This window comes from Chlamydotis macqueenii, chromosome 31, assembly GCF_036417535.1.
Source record: "Chlamydotis macqueenii isolate bChlMac1 chromosome 31, bChlMac1.mat, whole genome shotgun sequence".
Classification (NCBI taxonomy): domain Eukaryota; kingdom Metazoa; phylum Chordata; class Aves; order Otidiformes; family Otididae; genus Chlamydotis; species Chlamydotis macqueenii.
The window spans coordinates 470,917-492,915 of record NC_141586.1 but is presented as its reverse complement, the minus strand read 5'-3'; the positions used below and the strand labels follow the sequence as shown (position 1 = coordinate 492,915).

At 64.3% G+C, this 21,999-nt stretch overlaps 3 protein-coding genes across 11 annotated transcripts; all 3 read right to left on the bottom strand.

The window, feature by feature from the left end:
* Window positions 1-904: 904 nt before the first annotated feature.
* Window positions 905-9,484, bottom strand: DHX34 (DExH-box helicase 34). Of its 4 annotated transcripts, XR_015261294.1 has the most exons (16): window positions 8,740-9,484; window positions 7,875-8,186; window positions 7,512-7,781; window positions 7,253-7,355; window positions 6,946-7,163; window positions 6,608-6,782; window positions 6,233-6,528; window positions 5,865-6,098; window positions 5,614-5,781; window positions 5,417-5,528; window positions 5,180-5,286; window positions 4,826-5,083; window positions 4,539-4,715; window positions 4,342-4,465; window positions 3,829-4,098; window positions 905-1,102 (listed from the first exon to the last, which is right to left on the bottom strand). XR_015261294.1 is itself a non-coding variant. In XM_086769185.1 (15 exons), exons 1-15 carry the CDS (start codon window positions 9,436-9,438, stop codon window positions 3,965-3,967), a joined length of 3,387 nt encoding a protein of 1,128 aa, XP_086625311.1. In that variant the 5' UTR covers window positions 9,439-9,484; the 3' UTR covers window positions 3,675-3,964. The 4 variants fall into 4 exon arrangements, 3 of the variants coding, with proteins under 3 accessions (XP_086625311.1, XP_086625312.1, XP_086625313.1); XM_086769185.1 differs by lacking the exon at window positions 905-1,102 and having other exon boundaries at window positions 3,675-4,098; XM_086769186.1 differs by lacking the exon at window positions 905-1,102 and having other exon boundaries at window positions 3,675-4,098; window positions 4,572-4,715.
* Window positions 9,485-12,174: 2,690 nt separating this feature from the next.
* C5AR1 (complement C5a receptor 1) lies at window positions 12,175-15,036 on the bottom strand. Of its 3 annotated transcripts, none has more exons than XM_086769179.1 (2): window positions 14,918-15,036; window positions 12,175-13,719 (listed from the first exon to the last, which is right to left on the bottom strand). In XM_086769179.1, exon 2 carries the CDS (start codon window positions 13,699-13,701, stop codon window positions 12,649-12,651), a length of 1,053 nt encoding a protein of 350 aa, XP_086625305.1. In that variant the 5' UTR covers window positions 13,702-13,719; window positions 14,918-15,036; the 3' UTR covers window positions 12,175-12,648. The 3 variants fall into 3 exon arrangements, with proteins under 3 accessions (XP_086625305.1, XP_086625304.1, XP_086625306.1); XM_086769178.1 differs by having other exon boundaries at window positions 12,175-14,537; window positions 14,918-14,966; XM_086769180.1 differs by having other exon boundaries at window positions 12,175-14,225; window positions 14,918-14,934.
* A 486-nt stretch (window positions 15,037-15,522) lies between these two features.
* Window positions 15,523-20,205, bottom strand: CCDC9 (coiled-coil domain containing 9). Of its 4 annotated transcripts, none has more exons than XM_086769199.1 (13): window positions 20,089-20,205; window positions 19,595-19,699; window positions 19,197-19,343; window positions 18,882-19,112; window positions 18,674-18,757; window positions 18,383-18,571; window positions 18,092-18,279; window positions 17,838-18,008; window positions 17,647-17,713; window positions 17,124-17,556; window positions 16,844-16,975; window positions 16,593-16,666; window positions 15,523-16,027 (listed from the first exon to the last, which is right to left on the bottom strand). In XM_086769199.1, the coding sequence occupies exons 1-13, from the start codon at window positions 20,188-20,190 to the stop codon at window positions 15,965-15,967; spliced, it is 1,986 nt and encodes a 661-aa protein (XP_086625325.1). In that variant the 5' UTR covers window positions 20,191-20,205; the 3' UTR covers window positions 15,523-15,964. The 4 variants fall into 4 exon arrangements, with proteins under 4 accessions (XP_086625325.1, XP_086625328.1, XP_086625327.1 ...); XM_086769202.1 differs by having other exon boundaries at window positions 17,385-17,556; XM_086769201.1 differs by having other exon boundaries at window positions 19,215-19,343.
* Between the last annotated feature and the right edge of the window lie 1,794 nt (window positions 20,206-21,999).

Genomic DNA, 21,999 nt, shown 5'->3' with positions numbered 1-21,999 from the left:
ATTTTCTCTCACAAATTATTTCAATTTGTTAAAAATAGATCTGCATCCCCTGCTTCCACTTCATTGCCGGCACAAAATCGGCAGAATTCACCCGGGAGAGGGTTTTCCCCATTTTTTTAATCGATATTTCACCCGAGGCTGATGCACGTTGTAGGCACGGGAGGGGAGAACTCCCGCGTCGGGCTGACGGCCCAACGCTAAACTCAGGCGGGTGCTGAGTCAGCATTTTCACCCATCAGTTGTTAATTACGGAATTATCGATGATCTGCATCCCTACCGTGCAGCGGGGGTGAATTTCTGCTTGTAAATCTCCGAAATTTTAAGGCTGGAGAGGAGAAGGTGATGGATTCCTGCCGATAAATCTGGCTGCCAGCTGGGAATTTGAAGGCTGGAGAAGAGCGGACGGATCCCTGTGGATAAATCCGGATGCTGGGGAGCCCCAAAAATCGCACCGGGGGAAGGAGGAGGGTGGGATGAGGTTCGCTGGGTCGCAGCTGAAGCGATGCAGCGGCGAGCATCGCCGCATGGGGACGAGCGCCCGCATCCTCCCACCTCCTCCAAGCTCATTTTTAACAGGTACAGACCCCTCCCCCGTTCCCACTCGACCTCCGGAACAATTAATTTAATTATTTCCAATCAACAGGCGGGTGGTTTCAATTAGAGGCTAACGCGCTTGCCTCTAACCGCCGGGAAAATGATAATAATAATAAAAAATTGCGAAGAACAAATGAGGTCGTTTGGCAGGGTTGAAGAGGGCGGCTGGATAATTGCTCGGTGCGAGCAAATTGAGATTAAATTAAAAAAAAAAAACCCTCTCTGCTCACCGTTGTCGGGAAGAAACCCTCGTTTGCAAAGCAAAAATCTCATCTGCTTGTTCATGTTTCTTATTTCCATACTTTCAGCCCGCTCTGGGATGATTTTTTTTTTTTTTTTTTCCCACGTCGTCAAACTTCTCCCATCGCTAATTAGAGGAGCGGTACGAGATGGTCCCACTCGGGGCTGCCGGCTCGCGGAGAAACCGGGGATGCGAGCGGCTGGTTTTCATCCGGTCAGGGCGACGCGCGAGGGCCGGTTGGTGGGATCGGACGCTCAGAAATCCAGCCTGGAAAGGAAACACGCAGGTAATTAGCTGGCAGGGTAATTAGCCATCGGAACGGGATCCCATGAGGGAGGGGGGGGGCGATCCTCCGGGCGGGGCGATCGAGCTCGGTAAAACGCGTTTCCCCAGAAGGGAAAACAAATTTAAATCTTTAAAAAGCAAAAGAAAGAAAGAAAAGGGCGGAGGGAAAGAGTTTTTGGGGATTATTGGCGTTGCTGTAGGTGCTACAGCGGCCGTGGGGTGATGTGATGAGGATTAACGCCTTGCTTTCTCTGGAAAGGTTAAAAAAATCAGGATTTTTCCCCAAAAATCCCATTCTCAGCCTTCCCCTCCCCTGCTCCACAAAGGACGGAAGACGGGGACCAGCTCTTAGGGGCTGGTGAAGAGCAGCACATCCAGCAGCTTTTTTTTTTTTAAAAAAAAAAAAAAAGAATAAAAAAAATGAAGTCTTCCACTTTTAAACAGCTTCTTAAACTCGAGGTTAAAGCTCGGCTTTGAGGCAGCTCTGCGCTGTTGCATTTCGCTGGAGATGCGGATGACTTCATTAAAAATCCAGCGTTTTTCTTGGGCGTGACGTGGAGTTTGTGGCTTTCGTTAGAAAAACACATCAATCCCACGGCTTTACGTCTTTCGAAACCTCAGAAAGCGGTCTGGGCCGGTTGGGGGTGGGGCCAGGGGGCCCAAAACGACGCTGAAGTCGTTCCCAGGGCGCAGGAACCGGGGCCCAAACCACCGTCAGCGTCCCGGAAAGCAACGCTAAGCTTTTTTTTTGGGGAAAAAAAAAAAATAAATTAGTTTTTCAGCTCATCTGAGGCACGTGGAGCCGGAACGGTGTGGATATTTGGTTTCTAGAAACATCAGCCGGGCTTTAATTCCCCTCCCACGCTCGGGAGGGCGAAGAACTGGGGCTCCTGTAGCCAAAACCGGCCAAGCCCAACCCATCGGCTGCCCGTTGCCATGGCAGGAGCATCTCCCATCCCGCCTCGTTGCCATAGCAACAGGGGCTCGGGAGGAGCAGCCTCCCCTCCCCGGGCGGGACGGCGCGGAGCGAAGCATCCCCCACCCCGCTTCTCCCAAATCAAACCATCGCCTGCGTCACTAATTTCTGCCGGCACCGGGAACCGCCGGCGCCCGAGCGGTAATTAACTGGCTGCAGACAAACCCGACGGAGAAGGGGAGGACAGGCAGCGAGCGGCAAAAGGTGTGGGCTGGGAGGAAAAAAGGGGAGGAAAAAAAAAAGAAAAAAAAGTTAAAAATCGATTTTTAAAAGGAAAAATGAACGAAATCCATTTTTAAAAGAAAAAAGGAAGAAGAAAATCAATTTTTAAAAGAAGAAAATACATTTTTAAAGGAGAAAACGAAGAAAATCAATTTTTAAAAGAAAAAAAAACGAAGAAAATCAATTTTTAAAAGAAAAAATGAGGAAAATCAATTTTTAAAAGAAAAAAAACGAAGAAAATCAATTTTTAAAAGAAAAAAATGAAGAAAATCAATTTTTAAAAGAAAAAAATGAAGAAAATCAATTTTAAAAAAAAAAAACGAAGAAAATCAATTTTTAAAAGAAAAAAATGAAGAAAATCAATTTTTAAAAGAAAAAAAACGAAGAAAATCAATTTTTAAAAGAAAAAAAAAACGAAGAAAATCAATTTTTAAAAGAAAAAAATGAGGAAAATAAATTTTTAAAAGAAAAAAATGAAGAAAATCAATTTTTAAAAGAAAAAAAAACGAAGAAAATCAATTTTTAAAAGAAAAAAATGAAGAAAATCAATTTTTAAAAGGAAAAAAGGGGATGAGGAAGCGCTCAGCATCCTTCCCCTTTTTTCTTTTCCCGATCGTTAATTACTTACAGAAAACCACGGGGCTTAAAAAAAATAAATAAATAAAATCCCGGGCAACTTTGCCCTTGGAGCAGCTTCTTACCCCGCAAAGCGCCCCGAGGCCGGTGAAACCGCGCCGGTTTATTATTTTCTCGGTCTGGTGAAAAAAACACAGCACGCCGCAGAGCTAAAAATGCCATCACATGGCTTTAATTAGAAGGGGCGTCGCTAATAACCCTTCCTGGGCCTAATTAACGCGATTTTGACGGGGTTTAGGCAGCTGCCAAGCTCCTGTCGGGGCAGCGTTTGCCTCCGCAGGGCGCGCGTGGGCGCGAGCTGCTGGGGATTTGCCTGTCTCCAGGTGTTTTCAGCCCAAAAAAAGCCCAAATTCATGAGATTAATTAGCTGAAGGCGGCTCGTTGGGAGCGAGCGTCGTCCGAAGGGAGGCGGGGTCACCGGTTCTGAATTTCGGGGGACGTGGGGTGAGTCCTGCTGGTGGTGGAGTCCCCACACGAGGCCTCTCCGGTGGTTTTCCCGCTGGATACAGGAGGAAAAGGAGACGAGGCGGGGAGGATGCCGACAGCGGAGTGCCACACACTGGCCGTGCCGCGCCAGGCAGCGTGGAGGGCGGGAGACCCCCCCCCAAAAAAATCCCCGTTGTCCTGCAACCCCTCACCCTGGCCGCATCGCGGGGGGGCGGGGGCGCAGACACCGAACCGGGTACCCCAACTCCCAGCGACGCACAGCAGGCCAGTGCCGAATTCCTCCAAAAATCTATTTATTTACGTGGGTTTTTTTAAAAATTAAATAAATAAAGGACTGCAATGAGGTTGCCCCAACAGCAAGGAGCTCAAAGAGCTGCTGGAGTGGCCCCAAAATGCCAAATTATTTTGGGGATCCAGCCAGACTCACCGGGAGCAACGGAGGTAGCGGCGCTGGGGGGCTCTCCCCCGTTACGGGGATCCCTCACCACGGGATTAGGGAGAAGCCCGGCATCACGGCGTTCGGCGCCGGCTCCGGCCGGTGAGCGCGTCCCGGCGAGCCCCGGTCACTGGTGTTGCTTCTTGTGCCGAAGGATTTCCGTGGGGGTGAAGGAGAAATCCCGCTGGCAGACGTCGCAGCGGTAGGGTCTGTGGAGGGCCGAGGTTTTGGAAGAGCTTTCGGCCGCTTCTTCCACGGGGGCTGCGGGGAAAACGCAGAGGAAAACGGGGATCAGGAGGAAAACAAAGCCCCGCAAGAGCTTTTTCTTCCCCAAAACGCGGCTGTCGACAGCGCCTCGCGCTCCGGCACGAGCGCAGCCCGGCTTGCCGCCACCACGGAGCAGCGGCGTCACTTGGGCTTCCCCTCAGGAAAAATCCAGGCTGGTTCTCCCGGCTCGTCCCTCGTCCCAGCGCCGCAGCGGAGCTGGGGGGACCCAGGACTCACCCGCGGGGGGCCGGCAGGCGCTTTCGTGGCACACGCGCTCCAGCGGGGTGAAGGGCATGTGGAGCTCGCAGTGGGGACACGTCCAGAAAGTCCGCAGGCAGTCATCGTAGAGATCCGTGTCCGTCTGCGGGATACGAAGGGGACGCTGGGACTGGCCCGGAAGGGCGGAAGGCGGAGCAGGAGAGGGGCGCACTCACGGCCAGGCAGTTGTAGGTGAGGAAATCGGTCACTCTGTAGCCGCCTTTCACCTCGTCCGGCTTCATCTCCGTCCCCTGGAAGAGCGCCGGGAGCCGGGGAGCGGCAGCCACGGTTTGAGGACCGACGTAGAGGTTCTGCTTCTCCAGGCCGGTGAGCTGGCGCAGGCGGTACGGCACCTGCAAGGGGCGGCGGGAGCGTCGAGGGGGGCTGAACCAGATTTCCTGGGATTTCAAGGCGTCGGGGCCGGATTAAAACCACCGGCGCCGCGCGGTCACGGCCACGTCACCTCCATCCGCAGGAAGTCCAGCAGCCCCTGGGTGAGCACGGATACGTCCCGGGAGCTCGGCCGCCGGCTGGATTCCTCTCCCCGCCCTTCCAGCAACTGGTGGAGGAGCTTTTCCCAAGCGGAGCGAAGCTGCAGAGCGGCAGAGAGGAGGCGCAGGGCGGAATCGGCGTCGGGGACGCTGAGCTCCAGCCAGCCATCCGCTACCAGCCGGGCGCAGTCGGCGCTGGTGTCCAGCGAACGGGAGAAGAGCAGGAGAGCCTGGAGGAGCCAAAACGCCACCGTTTCGGGGGGTGCTGAAGGCTACTGGAGGGTGCGGAGAGGAAGAGGAGGGGGGACGAAGAGCCCGGCGCTCACCTGCAGGGCTGGAACCCGGACGCAGTTGACCAGGTAGGGTTTGTTGGTCTCCAGCAGCGAGACGAAGGCGAGGAGTTGGTGGCGGCAGCTCAGCCCCTCCTCGGGGTCTGCGGGGGCACGGAGGGGGCGTCGCAGCCAGACCCCAAAGCTCTCCCCGTCCCCCAGCGCCCAGCGTTTGCCAAACCCCGAGGCCGGCAGGGTAAAAGCCAGTTCCTTCGGGGTTGGGTGTTCTCCCACCTTTCATCCCGCCGTGCTCCGGTCCCTCCTTGGCGTGGAGCAGCTCCGGGCTGGTGGCGAAGACGCAGGTGGGGTGAAGCACGACCCCTTGCTTGGTTTTGGTGTGGAAAAGCTGCAGCGAGAGCAAAACGAGCGTCGCCGGGGGGGCTGCCGGGGAACGTCGGGGCTGGGGGACGGGGGCGGGAGAGCAGGGGGACCTGGTCGGAGTCCTTGCGGCCGCTGTTGAGCGGGTCGGGCACGGCCAGCTGAGGGTAAAGCCCCCTGCACAGCACCAGTTTGAGCAGGGCGAGGCGCGAGGAGGAGAGGGTCGAGCTGGACGCGGCCTGGAGCTCCTCCACGTTGTGGCGCAGCTTGAATTTGACGTCCTGCAGAGAGAGAAAAGGCGTCAGGGGGGCCGGGATGGCCGGATCCCGCCTCCCAGGAGAGGAGAGACGGACGCGAGGGCGACCTGGATATCGATGCTGCGCTCTCCCTTCCCGCCGGCGCCATCGTCCTCCTCGCCGGAGGAACCCTCCGCTCCGTCCTGCAGCCGCAGGACCTTGCGCTTCCGCCCTTCCATCTCCGCGTGGGAACGCCACAGGCGGCGCAGCTCACGGCGTTCCCGGTGTCGGCTCTGCCGGCTGTAGCTGTCGCTGGGCTGGCTGGAAGCCTCCTCCAGCAGCTGGTGGTCTCGGAGAAGCTCCTGGAGCGGCGGCGGAGAAGGTTGCTGAGCCCCCGCGGCCAAAAGTTGCAGGCGAATCCGGCTCTCTTCCGCACCAGCGATGGCCTTCCCAGCAAACCCCGCACCGAGGCCGGATCCCGTCTCCCCACCCTCACCTGAAACTGGCGCCGGAGGTTGGCGGCCTCGTAAAGACGATGCTCCTCCAAACCCCGCCGCCGGCACCACTTCCGAGAGCCGCCGCTCCGCTCCGATTTCAGCCGGACCCACTCGTTGAAGAGGTTGAGCAGGGTGAGGGGGTCGCCGTGGGGGCTCTCCAGGGGCCGTCGGGCCGCGGCGCAGTCGGGGTTGGGGTGAGCGGGTCGCAGGAAAGGCGATTGCACGCTCAGGGCGGCCGCCACCGTCAGGGCGGGCTCGGCCAGTTCAAACAAGGCGCCCAGGACCAGCACCTTACCTGCGCGGAGAGGGTGGGGGGCGGGGGGGTGAAGGCAGGGCCACCCCCGCTTCCGAGGGGGTGCCCCCCGATTACTCACCGACCACCACATCCACCGGCAGCTGGGCCAGAAGATTCCCAATGGGAGTCAGGTTTTCGGCATCGTCCAGAGCTCCCTGCTCCCTCAGGTAGCGCACGGCCGTCTCCAGGCTGGAGGAGGGAGGAGGCTCCAGGAAGGGGAAGGTGCGGGGGTCGCCCAGCCCCATGCTCTTTAACTGGAAGAGAAGCGGACGTAGAACGAGCCCGGCGGCAACAGGAAGAGCCCAGAGGTTTCCGAAGCCCCGCTCCGACGCTCGAGCCGCAGCCCCGGCCTCAGGTCGGGATTTTCCCCTGGAGATGTGGAAAACGCCAAGCGAGCAGAGGAATTTCCAAAGTTACCTGGAGCACCAGAGCGTCGAGCGCTACCCGCTGGATCTCCGGCACGGGGTAAGGGGAAAAGGCGTCGTAGTCGGATTCGGCGTAAAGGCGGTAGCAGACGCCGGGGCCAGTCCTGCCGGCGCGTCCCTTCCGCTGCTCGGCGCTCGCCCGGCTGATCCAGAATTCCTGCAGCCGCTGAAGTTTGCCCTGAGGGTCGTAGCTCATCTCCTTCACCTTTCCTGGAGGGGAGGAGAAGCTCAGGGCAGGGCAGGAGGGAGGGAGCTTTCCCAGCCAGCGGAGAGGGGCGCGGGAGGCGATGATTTTTCACCAGAATCCAGGACGAAGCGCACGCCGTCGATCGTCACCGAGGTCTCCGCGATGTTGGTGGAGAGGATGCACTTGCGGACGCCGGGAGGGGGGACGTCAAACACCTGAGGAAGGAGAAACCGCGCCGCTGCGTCGGCACGGCCGCCCGCGGAGCAGGGAGACGGCAAACACAGGTCGCGGCCGCTGCCTGCGCCCCGTAAGCGCCCGCGGTCAGGGATTTTTCACTCTGTGAAAAATCTCGGGGTCCAGCCTGCACCCACCTTGTCCTGCTCGGCCACGGAGAGGGTGCTGTGCAGGGGGAGCACGATCCAACGCTGCGTACGGGCGGCGTAAGCCTGTGCCGCCTCCAGGACGGCGCCGATCTCGGCCACCCCGCTGAGGAACACCAGCAGGTCCCCGCGCTCCTCCGGCGGGTACTTGTGGTCGATGGCCTGCAGCACCCGCAGGTACGGGAGGGGATCCAGGCGCTCCAATTTCCCCGCTTTCCCGACGGCGGCCGCTTCTTCCTTAGGGATGGGTTGGTAGATGACCTGCAGGAGAGGAAACGGGGAGGACGTCGCCGGGGGGTAGAGACAGCGAGCGATTCGCTGGGATTCATCCCAAAAATCACCGTCCGTCCTCACCGAGATGGGGAAAATCCTTCCCGGCACCTGCAGCACCGGCGCGCCCCCGAAGTACCCGGAAAAAAGGCGGATGTTGATGGTGGCCGACATCAGGACCAATTTAAGGTCCGGGCGAAGGGGCAGGAGGCGCCGCAGGACCCCCAGGAGGAAATCGCTGTGCAGGTGCCGCTCGTGAACCTCGTCGGCGATCAGGACGTGGTAGCCGGGCAGCGTCGGCTCCCGTTGCACCTGCCGCAGCAGCAGCCCTTCCGTCAGGAAAACGATCTTGGTGGCGGGCGAGCGGGTGCTCTCGAAGCGGATCTGGTAGCCGACCTGGGGCAGGAGGAGGAAGAAGAGAAGAGAACAGAATAAAACGAATGGAAAATCGAATGAAACGCAGTGGTTCAGCTGGAAGGGGCCGCGACCACCACCTCGTCCAACCGCCCGATCGCTTCAGGGCTGACCGAAAGCGGAAGTGGAGAATTAAGGGTATTCTTCTCTTAAATATTGACCGGCGCAGGGCGGGAAGAACTCTCGAGGTGTCGGACCACCCTCTGGGTCAAAAAATATTTCCTGACATCCACCCTGAAATTCCCTGGAAGCAGCTTTGAACCAGAGAGGCAACGCCACCTCCTGTCCCAGTACCGTCAGCGTCGATAGAAATATTAATTTTTTTTTTTTTCAGATACGTATTTTGATATTTTCAGTGTTTTTTGAGCACGATTGGCCTTAAGTTTGAGCCTCGAGGAACAGCGGCGGCGACCAGACGGATGTAGCCTGGTTGCCTCGCCCAGTAGCACCCAGTAACAGGGCGGGAAGAAACCAGCAGCACTCGACGGGCTCCCAGTTCCCCCTAAACCGGGCGAAACCAGCGCGGGGAGCTCACCTGGTCGCCGTACTGGTGCAGGCTCTCGAAAGCCACGCGTTTGGCCAGCGAGATGCAGGCGATGCGGCGAGGCTGGGTGCAGGCCACGTGGCTGTAACCAGCCGCCAGCAAGAACTGAGGCACCTGCGTGGATTTCCCGCAGCCCGTGTCGCCGGCGACCACCACCACCTGGTTTTGCGCCACGGCGCGTAAAAGCCGCTCCCGGTACTGGGCGATGGGAAGAGCGGCTCGTTCCCGTCGGAGTTTGGCCAGTTTGGCGAAGCTCTGCCTTTGGGCGAAGTCCAGGTAGTGCAGGAAAGCGGCGCGAAATTCAGCGAGGCGTTGGCGGGGCAAGCCGGAATCTCCTCGCCGGCCTCGGATCGTTTCCTGCACCTCAGCGCGTGGCAGCGAGAGGTTGATGCGGTAGCGGGGGTCGTAGCGGCGGGGCAGGTCGAGGCGGCGGGTGGCGGCGGGGGGCTCTGCTCGGTCGCGGCGGCTCGGAGATGTTTCGCGGTCGGTTTTCCGGCACTGGAAACGTCGGAGTCGTTCGAAGAAATCCCAGAACTGGCGGACGTCGTCGGAGCCGGCTCCGATGTCGTCGTGCTGGCGGAAATAGAGCTCTTCCAGGCGGCGGCGCGTGGCGGGGCAATCCCAATCCCAGCGGGAAGGCGAAAGGTCCCGCTCCGCCCGCCGGGATCCGCTCTCCTTCTCCGACGGCATCCCCGCGCCGAGGAGATCGGATCCGGAGCTGGCGGCGGCGGCAGCAGGAGCCGCCCTGGGACGGCGGTCGGTGTCAGGCGGGGGCCTGCATCCGGCCTCAGCGCCCTTCTGGGGGTCTGGGGGCTGCGGGGGGGAGCGGGGCGCAACCCTGCCCGGCCCCAGCCGTCCCCCCCACACCGGTGAGCTCCGCCACCACCCCAGCCTCCCGGCCCCCCCCCCGCGACCCCCAGCATCCCACCGCAGCCCAGCCCCCTGAGACCCCACACACCCCCGCTCAGCCCCCTGGGACCCCCGAGCACCCTGACCCAGCCCCATGGGACACAAGCACCCCACCTCAGCCTCACAGGACCCCCGCGCCCCCCATCCCAGCCCAACTGGGATCCCACACACCCCTGACTCAGCCCCCCCGGACCCCCCCAAATCCCATCCCAGCTCCTGGGGACCCACACATCCCTGTCCAGCCCCTGGGAACCCCACAACTCGACCCGGCCCCCTATGACCTCACACACCCCAGCCCCCCGGAACCCACACCCCCCACCCCAGCCCCATGGGACCCCCACGCCTCGGCCCAAGCCCCTGTGACCCCCACACCCCCCACCCCAGCCCCATGGGACCCCCACGACTCGGCCCAAGCCCCTGTGACCCCCACACCCCCCACCCCAGCCCCATGGGACCCCCACGACTCGGCCCAACCCCCTGTGACCCCCACACCCCCCACCCCAGCCCCATGGGACCCCCACGACTCGGCCCAAGCCCCTGTGACCCCCACACCCCCCATCCCAGCCCCATGGGACCCCCACGACTCGGCCCAAGCCCCTGTGACCCCCACACCCCCCACCCCAGCCCCATGGGACCCCCACGACTCGGCCCAACCCCCTGTGACCCCCACACCCCCCACCCCAGCCCCATGGGACCCCCACGCCTCGGCCCAACCCCCTGTGACCCCCACACCCCCCACCCCAGCCCCCCGGAACCCTCCACACCCCCCATCCCAGCCCCATGGGACCCCCACGCCTCGGCCCAAGCCCCTGTGACCCCCACACCCCCCATCCCAGCCCCATGGGACCCCCACAACTCGGCCCAACCCCCTGTGACCCCCACACCCCCCATCCCAGCCCCCCGGAACCCTCCACACCCCCCATCCCAGCCCCATGGGACCCCCACGCCTCGGCCCAAGCCCCTGTGACCCCCACACCCCCCACCCCAGCCCCATGGGACCCCCACGCCTCGGCCCAACCCCCTGTGACCCCCACACCCCCCATCCCAGCCCCATGGGACCCCCACAACTCGGCCCAAGCCCCTGTGACCCCCACACCCCCCATCCCAGCCCCATGGGACCCCCACGCCTCGGCCCAAGCCCCTGTGACCCCCACACCCCCCACCCCAGCCCCATGGGACCCCCGCGACTCGGCCCAACCCCCTGTGACCCCCACACCCCCCACCCCAGCCCCATGGGACCCCCACGCCTCGGCCCAAGCCCCTGTGACCCCCACACCCCCCATCCCAGCCCCCCGGAACCCTCCCCACCCCAGCTCCATGGGACCCTACGCCAGGCCCGGCTCCCTGAGTCCCGTCCCGCCGCCCGCCATGCCAGGCCCGGCTCCCCACCTCCTCCCCACCTCCTCCCCCCCATTTCCTACCCGGTCCCGGCCCCACCGGCCCCACCCCGGCCCCGCTATGCCGCCCCCCCCCCCCCGCACCTTCACGCCCCGCTGCAGGCCCCGGCCCGCGCTCCACCGACCAGGCCCCGCTGCGCACCACGCGGCGGGCCGCCAGGGGGCGCTCGAGGGCCGCGCTGGGCGGGGCCGGGGAAGGGGCGGGAAAATGGAAGGGGCGGGAAAATGGAAGGGGCGTGGCCGGGGCGGTGCGATGGGCGTGGCTATCGAAGGGGTGGCGGTGTGGGCGGGGCCATGGGGGGGGACGGTGAAATGGGTGGGGCGAGGGGGGAAAGGGGCGGGGCCCCGCCGTCCGCGTCCATCCCCGTGGTCCCCGATTGTCCCCGTGGGGCCCAACTGCCCCCCACCCCCCCTGGTGTCGTCTACTGTCCCCGCCCTCCTCAGGGGTCCCAACAGTCCCCACCCACCGGGGGTCCCCACCCATCGGGGGTCCCACCCATCGGGGGTCCCCACCCATCCCCACTGCCCCCACCCGGCCCCACAAGCCCCAACCGCCCCCAGCCGCCCCCAACCGCCCCCAGCCGCCCCCAACCGCCCCCGTTGACGGCCAACTGCCCCCACCATCCTTGCTGCCCTCGTTCTGCCCAACTGTCCCAAACCACGCCCACGCTGCCCACCCCCAACCGTCCCCAGCGTCCCCAGCCACCCCCCTCACGCCCATCCCCGCTGTCCCCACCATGCCCAGTTGTTCCCAACCATCCCACCTGTCCCCAACCATCCCCACCATCCCCCTTCTGCCCCATTGTCCCCACAACCCCCAAACCAACCCCGCAGTGCCCAACTGCCCCCAGCCATCTCCGCTGACACCCAAGTGTCCCCAAACCGGCCCAGCCCCACCTGCCCCCGTGCTGGGTGGCACCGCAGCGGACCAACCTCAGCCACCGCCCTCCACCAGCTCCCAGCACCACCAGTTGCAGCAGAGCTCACCACCCGCTGCAACGACTTTCCGGGGAAGGGACGCGCTGCAGCACTTGTTACACCACCCGCCACCTCAAAATCTGCTCAGGCAGCAAAAATCTTGCTCAATAAACAACCAAAAAGGAGAACCAAGGGACCGAGGTCTTGCTCAAGGCGCGACAGAGCTTCAGTGTTTATTGGCAACGGTGGACGCGGCTACGGTGAAGCCGGGGGGGACGGCGAAGGGCAGCCAGCCCCCCCACGAAGGGGGTGGACTTGAGTTTTTGGGGTGATGGACCTCGCCGCGGGGCTGAGGGGGGTTCATGGGGCCTGAGGGAGGGGGAGAAGCTGGAAGGAGGGTCCACGCTTGGGCCGGAGAAGCGGAGAACGTGGTATGGCATGCGAGGACAAAGGCCTCTCGCCACTGGCAGGCCCTCGAGGAGGTCCCCAGGGGTAGGTGGGCACGTACCTACCCCAGTCTGCAGCCATGTGGGGCAACTGGTGGGGAAAGGGGGCAACGGAGGCGTCATCTTCTCTCTACAGGCCCCAGCAGGACCTCCAGGAGAGGAGCAGAAGGTGACGGCCCTCAAGCAACACAAGTTACGACATTCCAGGCCCGGAGCTACCTGGTTCCCGGTCACACCGTGGTGCTGACACTGTGGTTGTCCACGGTGGACTTGGTCTTCATCCTGCTGTCCCCCATGCTGCTGGTGGGGTCATCGCTCAGCACGCCCCGCAGCACAGCTCTCCAGGAACGCTGGAACTTGTCTTTGAAGTCCTGGCCCATGACGACGTAGATGATGGGGTTGATGCAGCTGTTGACGTAAGCGACCCCGGCGACGATGGGGTCGGCTTCTGCGGCGCTCTTGAACAAGTCGCTGCGAGGATGGGTGGAGGCCAGGATCAACCCCACGACGTGGTAGGGCAACCAGCAGACGAAGAAGCTGATGATGACCACCAAGATGAGCTTGATGGCTTTCCGGGAGCGGGCAAAGCCCTTGCTGTGGATGCGGGCCAGCAGCAGGCTGTAGCAAGCCGTGATCACAGCGAAGGGCACCAAAAAGCCGCAGACGAAGCGGGCGACAGCCGTGATGAGCTCGGTGAGACGCTGGTGGTGCCCCACGGCCACGTAGTCCAGGACGCAGGTGGTCTTCTGGGAGAATTCATCGGCACGGACAGTGCGGAAGATGAAGGAGGGAAGGGTGAGGAGCCCAGCCAGGAACCAAGCGGTCGCGCAAGCCCCCCGGGCCAACCCAAGCGTGCGGTGGTTTTGGCACCACACCGGTCGCATCACCATGGCGCAGCGGTCGGCGCTGATGGCCATCAGGAGGAGGACGCTGGCGAACATGTTGAGGATGGTGAGGGAGGGCAGCAGCTTGCAGGCGAAGGCGCCCAAGGGCCAGTGGTGGTCACGGGCCAGCGGCAGGGCCAGGAAAGGCAGGGCCAGGCAGCAGAGGAGGTCGGCCACGGAAAGGTTGAGGAACCAGACGCCGTTCACCGTGCGCCGCAGCTCGAAGCCGGTCACCCAGATGACGGCTCCGTTGCCCAAGATGCCCAGGAGGAAGATGAGGGCGTAGAGCACCAGGATGGCGCGGTAGCTGTGAGGGACTTCGTAGTCCTCGATGTCGTACATGAAATAATCGTCCCAGTCGGAGTAATTGGACGTAGAATTGGCCATGGAGAAGTCCATCCTCCACCAGCTCCCAACCTAGAAACCACACTCGGTTAGACCATCGCACAACAGTTTGGGTTGAAGGGACCTCCAAAGATCATCCAGTCCAACCCCCACGCCCCAGGCGAGGACATCTACTACACCAGGTTGCTCCAAGCCCCATCCATAGCGTCACACAATGGTTTGGGTCAAAGGGGCCTTCAAAGACGACCCAAGTCCAACCCCCCGTCATGGGCAGGGACATCTTCCAGTAGATCAAGTACTCAAAGCCCTGTCCACGGAGTCGTAGAAGGGTTTGGGTTGGAAGGGACCTCCCAAGGCCATCATTTGCATTGGAAGGGACCTCCCGTGGTCGTTCAGTCCAACTCCCCACCCTAGACAACGGCATCTTCCACTCCATCAGGTCGCTCCAAGTCCCGTCCAACCTGACCTTGAAGGTGGGACGCTCGCAACTTCTCTGGGCAACCCGTTCCGACCACACTCATCGTAAAACATCTCTTCCTTATATCCACCGTCATCATCATCACCATCTCTCCTTCCACCTAACGGGCAAAGAGGCAGCACCTCCAAAACCAGCCCGCCGAGATGTTCCTCACGAACCTGGGGTGCAAGCATCCCAAACAGCTCGGCTTCACGCTCCACCCCGCCCCCCCTTGCCCCCGAACACCAGAGAAATTGGTATTTCCCCACTTCCTCACCAAGCTGCCCTCGGCTGCGTGGTGCAAGAAGTTGGATGAGGAAACGCCGCAGCTCCGGCAGCTCCTCCAGCATCGCTTGGGCGGGTGCTGCGGTGGGATGATTCGGGTTGGGCTCTCAAGCCCCGTCGGGGTGGAAAATAAAAAGGAGAGAAACATCTTGGCGCCCGAAGCATCACCAGAACCAAGAGGACGGGGAAAAAAAAATAAAAAATAAATGAAATTTTAAAAAAATAAAACCCAAAGGAGAGGAAGCTACAGAGGTGTGGGGTCCTCCGACGGCCACCCGGGCGACCAGGGCCACGGGAAGAAGAGGCGCAAGGAGATTCGGTGCCTCCAGCCACCACCCAGCGCCTGACGAGGAGCCGCAACCACCTCGCCGCACGCCCTCAGCGGGGGAAATTCCATCGCAGGAGGAGCGGGATGGAGATCGCCCAAAAAATTTTTAATTTTTCTTTTTAATTTTGTAATTTGTTTTGGGTTTTTTTTGGGTTTTTTTTGGTGAAGTCTCGCCCGACACCCGCCCCACCACCGCTCACCTGGGTCCTCGCCAGCTGCGGCCACGCTCCCCAGGAACGGGCGGGCGGCGCCGGGTTTTTGTACGGCACAGAAGAGGAAGCAACGTCAGGGGGGTGGGAAAGAGACGGTGGAGGGGGAAAAAAAATTTCAAAAAGAAAAAAAAAAAAATTTTAAAAAGAAAAAAAAAAAAAAGCCGCCGAGGTAGCTGGGAAGCGCAGCGGGGCTGCGAAAGCGTCGTCTCCGGGAGGAGACGGCGGCAGATTCCCGGCAGAGCTGGAAAGCGAGGTGCCAACCCCAAACCCGCGCTTTTTGGGAGGGGTAAAAGCTTCTCCGGAGCCCCTAACGCTCCTCGTTTCACCCCAAAAACCCCCACACCCCCCCCAAAAATCCCCCAACAGGTGACAGGCTTCGCAGCCCCTTCCGGCAGCTCCGGCGTCTACTGGGCAGCCCCTCGGTGGTACTGGGATCCCCCCAGCACCGCAGCGCCTTGCCGGCCTTGAGAGGAGAGGGGGACCCCCAGCAACGAGGGGAGGGGACGAAGAAGAAGGGGGGGGACCCCAGAAAGAAGGGGGGGACCCCAGGAAGAAGGGGGGGGACCCCCCCACGAACAAGGACGAGGCGCAAAGACGATTGGGAGATTTATTTTCCAAAGTGCCAGCGGGACGAGGCAGCCGGAGCGGGGGTCACGCCCACCCCTCCCCACCCAGCTCCAGGGCACAGGAGGGCGGGGGGCGGGAAAAAGGGGGACTTCCCCCCCCACCCCCCCCCCCAAAAATGCCCTGCCGGGAGCAGGAGCCTTGGGGGGCAGCTGCACGGCTGGAGCCCCCACCCCAAAATCCTTCCGGGACCCTCGGCACCAGCCTCCTCCGCTCCCGAGCGCCCACGCCGCCGGGCTCGACCCCCGCCCTCCGCGGGCGCAGGAAAGGATTCGGGGGCCCCCTCCACACAAAGCGCCGAACCCTCACGGGGGTGCAGGCAGGTTTTTTGGGTTTTGGGGGGGGGTTTCTTTCCCCCCCCCCTCCCCGGGTTATTCCTGCCGGCTCACAGTCTCTAGAAAGCCGTAGCGGTCACGGCGGGAGCGACCCGGGTGACGGAGGGGCCGCCGGAGGACATCGGGGCGCCGCGCCGGCCTGTCGAGGGAGAAAGAGAAGAAGGAGGCAGCGTGAAGGCGGCAGAAAACGCTCGGGGACGCCGGGAAGGAGGGGTCACGTCCCCGCCTGGCAGCCCCGCCGCGGGGCGAGGGGCGCGCGGGGCGCGCGGGGCCCGGTTCCGCCCCAGGAAGCGGCGGGGGGTCAGCGTTTCGCCCTGGCTTCTCCGAACGCAGAGCGCTATCCCGGCTCCGCGAGCTCCCCGCCCCAGCGCGGCTACAGGGAGAGACCAGCCCCTCGGGCTTTTTTGGGGACCGAAGAGTTTAATCCAGGACAGAGAGACGAGACGAGACGTACAGCCGTCGCAGCCGCAGCGCAGCGCCAGAGCCGCCGCCCGAGATGTCGCCGGGCTTCGCAAAAAAAAAAAAAAAATCGGCTCGCCAACACGGAGATGCCAGTCAGCGGGAACGTCAGAGCCGGCAAGCGGAAGCGGGAAGGACAGATGGACGAGACAGAAGTAAAACCAAAAAGAAAAAGCCCGGAGCGTGCGGGTGTCAGCGCCCAGTTAGCGGCCAGCCGGAGAAGGCGAGCTCTTACGGAAACGCACCCGCTGGAAGTCCGTGATCTCCACCGTGCCGGGGGGCACCTCCGCATCCGGCTGGCGAGGGAACGCGGCGGCTTCTGAATGGAAAAAACGGGGGTGGAAAGGAGGAAAACAGGGGAGGGAGGAAAAAAGGCGAGGGGGGAAAAGGAATTCGGGTGTGAGCCCCCCGGCTCGCACGACCCCCCTGCTCTGGGGGACGCGAAGTGGGGAGGGTCCCCCCCCCGTGGCGCGTGCCGCCCCCCCGCCTCCGTCACCTGGCGCCCCGTCCTCCGCCGGGCTCCCCGCCGCCTCCCGCTCCGCGTCCGGCCTGGCTCCTTCCCGCCGGGGGGCACCCGCAGCGCTCCGCGCCCCCCGGGGGGGCTCAGCCGGCTCCACGGGGCTCAGCCCTGGGGAGGAGGGGGGGGGAAGACAGTGAAGCCCCCGTTCAGCCCCTTCCCTTCCGCTGCTGCTCTGCCTCCGCGGCCCCCTCCCTAAATTCCAGGGGTTCCCCCCCGCCCCCCTCCAGCCCTACCTGGGGCAGGGCCCCCCCCTCACCTGGCGTCTCTCCGGAAGCCCCTCTCGCGCGGGGGACAGCGGGACCAGCGAGGGGACTGTCCCCCACGCTGCTGCGGGGAGAGGCCAAGTCCATCTCCGCGCCCCAGTCCATGACGGGCTGGTGGCCTTCCAGGGGGGAGAAGGGGCTCGGGGGGGCGGCGACCCCCCCGTCTGGGGCGGGTGCCACGGCGGGGGACGCGGGGAGTTTGGGAACGGCAGCCCGCTCGGTTCCGGGGGGACGGTGGGCTTTGGGGGACGCACTGCGGGGTGCTTCGGCCTCGCTCGATGACCCTGGGCTGCTGCTGCCTTCCTCGTCCTCCTCTTCCTCCTCCTCCTCCTCCTCCTCGCTGACATCCTCCCACTGGTCCTCGTCTTCCTCGGGGCTCAGGGAAGCGGGGGGCTCCGGGAGGGCCCCGCTCGGTGCTTCCTCCGCCTGCGGGCGGGGGGCGTCAGAGCCGCAAAGGCAGCGCGGCGGCACCGAACGCGCGCTGGTTCCCCTCGGGCGCTGCCGCGGCGTTTTTACCTTCCGGCTCTCCGCTTCCTCGCTGGGCGCCGGGGGCTCCGTCTCGTCCCATCGGTTGTCGTGCATGCTGGAGGGGGAAAAAAAAAAAAAAAAAAAAAGAAAAAGAAATTAAAAAAAAAAGATTCCAGCGGCTCAGAGATCAAAATCCATCGGAAAACGAAAAATCCTTGCTGGGACGTGACCCCGCGCACCTGTAGGGCTTGGTCCCGGCGCCCTGCCCGCGGCCCCGGCCCTTCCTCCTCCGTTGGGTGCGATGCGGGGCGAGGAATTCCCCGAAAGTGGGAGGTTTGGGAGGACGGCGTTTGGTTTCCTCCCCAGCGCTCGCTTCCGAGCCGGGCGCTGCCACAGAGCCGTCCTTGAACCTAAGAAAGGAGACGGGGTGACAGCGAGGACGCCACCCCCCCCCGCGCCCCGTCTCCAAATCACCCCCCGCCCCGCGACGTACATGCTCTCCGATTTTTCGGCGTCCCACTCCCGTCGCCACTGCCCGGTGGGTTTGCGGTGCCGGGCCAGGCGTTCCTGATCGATCTGTTCCCGTTCTTTTTTCCAACGGACGTATTCGGCTCGCTCCCGACCCGTCATGGAGAGCGTCATGTCCAGCGGCCCCCCAGTTTTCGGGCTGGAACGGCGTCCCTACGGCGAGACGCGGCTCGAGCTCCATCCCAGCCGCACAAACCACCCAAAATCCATCCCGGGACCCCCGAAAAACGAGGGGCGGGAGGCGGAGGGGACCTACCGGGGTATGTCCGGGGCCCTGCCACGTCTTCTCGCGCTCCATGCCAGCCTTGACTTTGTCGAAATCGGCTCCCCCCCAGTTTCGGACGTGCCGTCGGCTTCCCTCTTTGCGATCGGCGTCCTGGAAGGGGCCGCTGCGGCGCGGGTCGTCCAAAAAGTTCCGCACCGGGTTCTTCTCGTGAAGCCCGTCCTGAATCGGGGAAAGGGGGGGGTGAAAAAAGAGGGCGCTGTCACCCCCAGGGGGGCTGCCCGCGCCCGACCGACGTCCCCCTGCTCCCCTTTTCCTCCTCACCCGCTGGTTCCTCTCGTACTCCGCGATTTTCTCCATCTCCTCGTTCATCTTCTCGATGTTTTGGCGCCGTCGCTCTTCCCACTCCTGCCCGAGAGAAGCCGTTTGCCTCCGGGAACGGGTAACCCCCCCAAAATCAACCGGCAACACCCCCTCTCCTGCACCTCCGAGGCGCGCAGTGAAGCCACGCGGCCCCAAAAAAGCCACCCACCTTCGACTTTCGGTCGGGGCCGACCTCACCCCCCGTGGCTGGGCCGCCGGCCGCCCCCCGGCCCCGCGAGCGTCGCCCCCGGCCTCCTCGCTCCCCCGACGCCTCCCAGAAGGGATCGGCGGGGCGCTCCCCCCGCGGGGAACGGGCGGAGGGACGCAAGGCGCCGCGTCCCGACCCGCGGGCGGGTTTAGGGGTGCCCGACGGCCTCTTGTCTTTCGCCAGGCGTCTTTCCTGGAGGGGAGGAGGCGAGAGGTTCAGCGAGACGACGCCAGAGCCCCAGCTTTGCCCCGAACCCCAGCTCCCCTCCCCACTCACCCCAGGCGAGAGCATGACCTGCACGGTGACGGAAAGATCCTTGTCCACCCATCTCCTCTCGGGCTCGGCGTCGGCGGGACGCGTCCGACGCAGCGCCGTGACCGCGATTCCCTCTTGTTCCGCTTTCTTCCGATCTTCCTCGATCTCCTGCCGCGGGGAAGGCGGGCGTGAGGGCCAAACCTCGACCTCCGCGCGGATTTGGTTGTTTTTTTTTTTTTTGGGAGGCGAAGGATGGGATAATTCGCCCCGACGCCCTCCCACGACCCCGGCTTACGTTAAACCGCGGGCGTTAAACTGCAGCGGGCGGGGGATTAGGGGCTGGAAGCGACTTCCCCGCCCCTTCGGAGCCGGGGAAGGGGGGCAGCACGGGGCCGGGCCCCCCACAGCCCCCCCCGTACCTGGTAACGCTTGATGAGGGCTTCGTTCTTCTTGCGCAGCGCCTCGATGCGCTTGTCCAGCTCCGCGTCCTTCTCCTCTTTCGATCTCAGGTCCAAGGCGGCCGACTGCGGGGGGAAGGAGAGGGGTGAGAGGCGGGGCCGGACCTGCACGGCCAGGCCGGCCCCGCACCGGCCCTCGGCAAGGCCCAGACCGCCCGTACCGGCCCCACAGAGCCTCGGAGCGGTCCCCAGCAGGACCGCGCCGCCCCCACCGGTAGCCCCGAACCCCACAGCGGTCCCTGCTAAGGCCCGGCCCGCCCAGCCCGCCCCATACCGGTCACCGACAAGGCCCAACGCGGCCAGGCCGCCCCAGCACGCCCGCTTCCAGAGCCCCAGGCCGCCCTCACCGGCCCCCCCGGCGCCCCGGCCCGGCCCCGATCGCCCCCGCAGCGGAGGCGGCCGAGCCGAGCCGAGCCGAGCCGAGCCGAGCCGGGCCGGGCCGGGCCGGGCCTCACCATGGCGGCAGCGGCGGGACCAGGCCGCGTCCGGGCCCCGCGGGGACCGGCTGTCCCCGCCCACCCGCGCGCCGGAGCCACTTCCGGTTCCGCCGAGGGCATGGCGGGGGGGGGGAGGATTAAAAGGGCGATGGCAGGGGAGGGGTGGGGCCCATCGCGGGCTGGCTGCTGTCTGTCCGTGTGTCCCCACGTCCCCCTCCGTGACCTCCTGTCCCGCTGTCCCTCCCGTCAACGTGTCCCCACGCCCCCCGTGTCCCTGCATCCCCGTGCCCCTACACCCCCATGTCCCCGTCCCCCCGTGTCCCTGTGTTTGTGTCCCCCCGTGGCCCCCTGCTGTGCCCCTGTCCCCACGCAGCCCCGTGTCCCCACAGCTCCGCGTCCCCCTGTCCCCACGCAGCCCCGTGTCCCCACAGCTCCGCGTCCCCCTGTCCCCACGTCCCTGTGTTTGTGTCCCCCATGTCCTCCTGCCCCCCGTGCCCCCACATCTCTGTGTCCCCCTGTCCCCACGCCCCCCGTGTCCCCCCGTCCCCTCGTGTCCCCCTGTCCCCCCGCTCCATGTCCCTCTGTCCCCACGTTCCCCCGTGTCCCCCTGTCCTCCCATGTTCCCGCGTCCCCACGCCCCCCATGTCCCTGCGTCTGTGTCCCCTCGTATCCGCCTGTCCCCCGTGTCCCCCTGTCCCCTGTGTCTGCGTCCCCCCGTGTCCCCCGTCCACTCGTGTCCCCATCCCCACGCCCCCATGTCCCCGTGTCTGTGTCCCCCGCGTGTCCCCCTGTCGCCACGCCCCCATGTCCCTGTGCCAGTGTCCCCCCGTGTCCCCCTGTCCCCACGCCCCCTGTGTCTGTGTCCCCCGTGTCCCTCGACCCCTCGTGTCCCCCTGTCCCCACGCCCCCGTGTCTGTGTCCCCCTGTCCTCACGCCACCCACGTCTCTGCCAGTGTCCCCCCGTGTCCCCCTGTCCCCTGCACATGTCCCTCTGTCTCCACGTCCCTCCGTGTCCCCCGTGTCCTCCTGTCTCCACGTAGCCCCGTGTCCCTGTGTCTGTGTCCCCCTGTCCACTCGTGTCCCCGTCCCCACGCCCCCACGTCCCTGTGCCAGTGTCCCCCCGTGTCCCCCGTCCCCACGCCCCCTGTGCCAGTGTCCCCCCGTGGCCCCCTGTCCCCACGCCCCGTCTCCCCGTGTCTGTGTCCCCCCGTGTCCCCCCGTCCCCACGCCCCCTGTGCCAGTGTCCCCCCGTGGCCCCCCGTCCCCACGCCCCCTGTGCCAGTGTCCCCCCGTGTCCCCCTCTCCCCACGCCCCCCTGTGCCAGTGTCCCCCCGTGGCCCCCCGTCCCCACGCCCCCTGTGCCAGTGTCCCCCCGTGTCCCCCTCTCCCCACGCCCCCCTGTGCCAGTGTCCCCCCGTGTCCCCCTCTCCCCACGCCCCCCTGTGCCAGTGTCCCCCCGTGTCCCCCGTCCCCACGCCCCCTGTGCCAGTGTCCCCCCGTGTCCCCCCGTCCCCACGCCCCCTGTGCCAGTGTCCCCCCGTGGCCCCCTGTCCCCACGCCCCCCTGTGCCAGTGTCCCCCCGTGTCCCCACGCCCCCACGCCCCCTGTGCCAGTGTCCCCCCGTGGCCCCCCGTCCCCACGCCCCCTGTGCCAGTGTCCCCCCGTGGCCCCCTGTCCCCACGCCCCCTGTGCCAGTGGCCCCCCGTGTCCCCCCGTCCCCACGCCCCGTCTCCCCGTGTCTGTGTCCCCCCGTGTCCCCCCGTCCCCACGCCCCGTCTCCCCGTGTCTGTGTCCCCCCGTGTCCCCCCGTCCCCACGCCCCGTCTCCCCGTGTCTGTGTCCCCCCGTGGCCCCCTGTCCCCACGCCCCGTCTCCCCGTGTCTGTGTCCCCCCGTGTCCCCCCGTCCCCACGCCCCTTGTGCCAGTGTCC

Coding starts and splice junctions, on each gene's coding strand:
- CCDC9 (XM_086769199.1), bottom strand. CDS start 20,190: ATGCCCTCGGCGGAACCGGAAGTGGCTCCGGCGCGCGGGTGGGCGGGG. Junction 18,009..18,091: donor GCCGAAAAATCGGAGAGCAT/GTACGTCGCGGG, acceptor CTCCTTTCTTAG/GTTCAAGGACGGCTCTGTGG. Junction 17,714..17,837: donor GCCGGGACCAAGCCCTACAG/GTGCGCGGGGTC, acceptor TTCCCCCTCCAG/CATGCACGACAACCGATGGG.
- C5AR1 (XM_086769179.1), bottom strand. CDS start 13,701: ATGGACTTCTCCATGGCCAATTCTACGTCCAATTACTCCGACTGGGAC.
- DHX34 (XM_086769185.1), bottom strand. CDS start 9,438: ATGCCGTCGGAGAAGGAGAGCGGATCCCGGCGGGCGGAGCGGGACCTT. Junction 8,187..8,739: donor TGCACCAGTACGGCGACCAG/GTGAGCTCCCCG, acceptor CTCCTGCCCCAG/GTCGGCTACCAGATCCGCTT. Junction 6,099..6,232: donor ACCTCCGGCGCCAGTTTCAG/GTGAGGGTGGGG, acceptor CCGCCGCTCCAG/GAGCTTCTCCGAGACCACCA.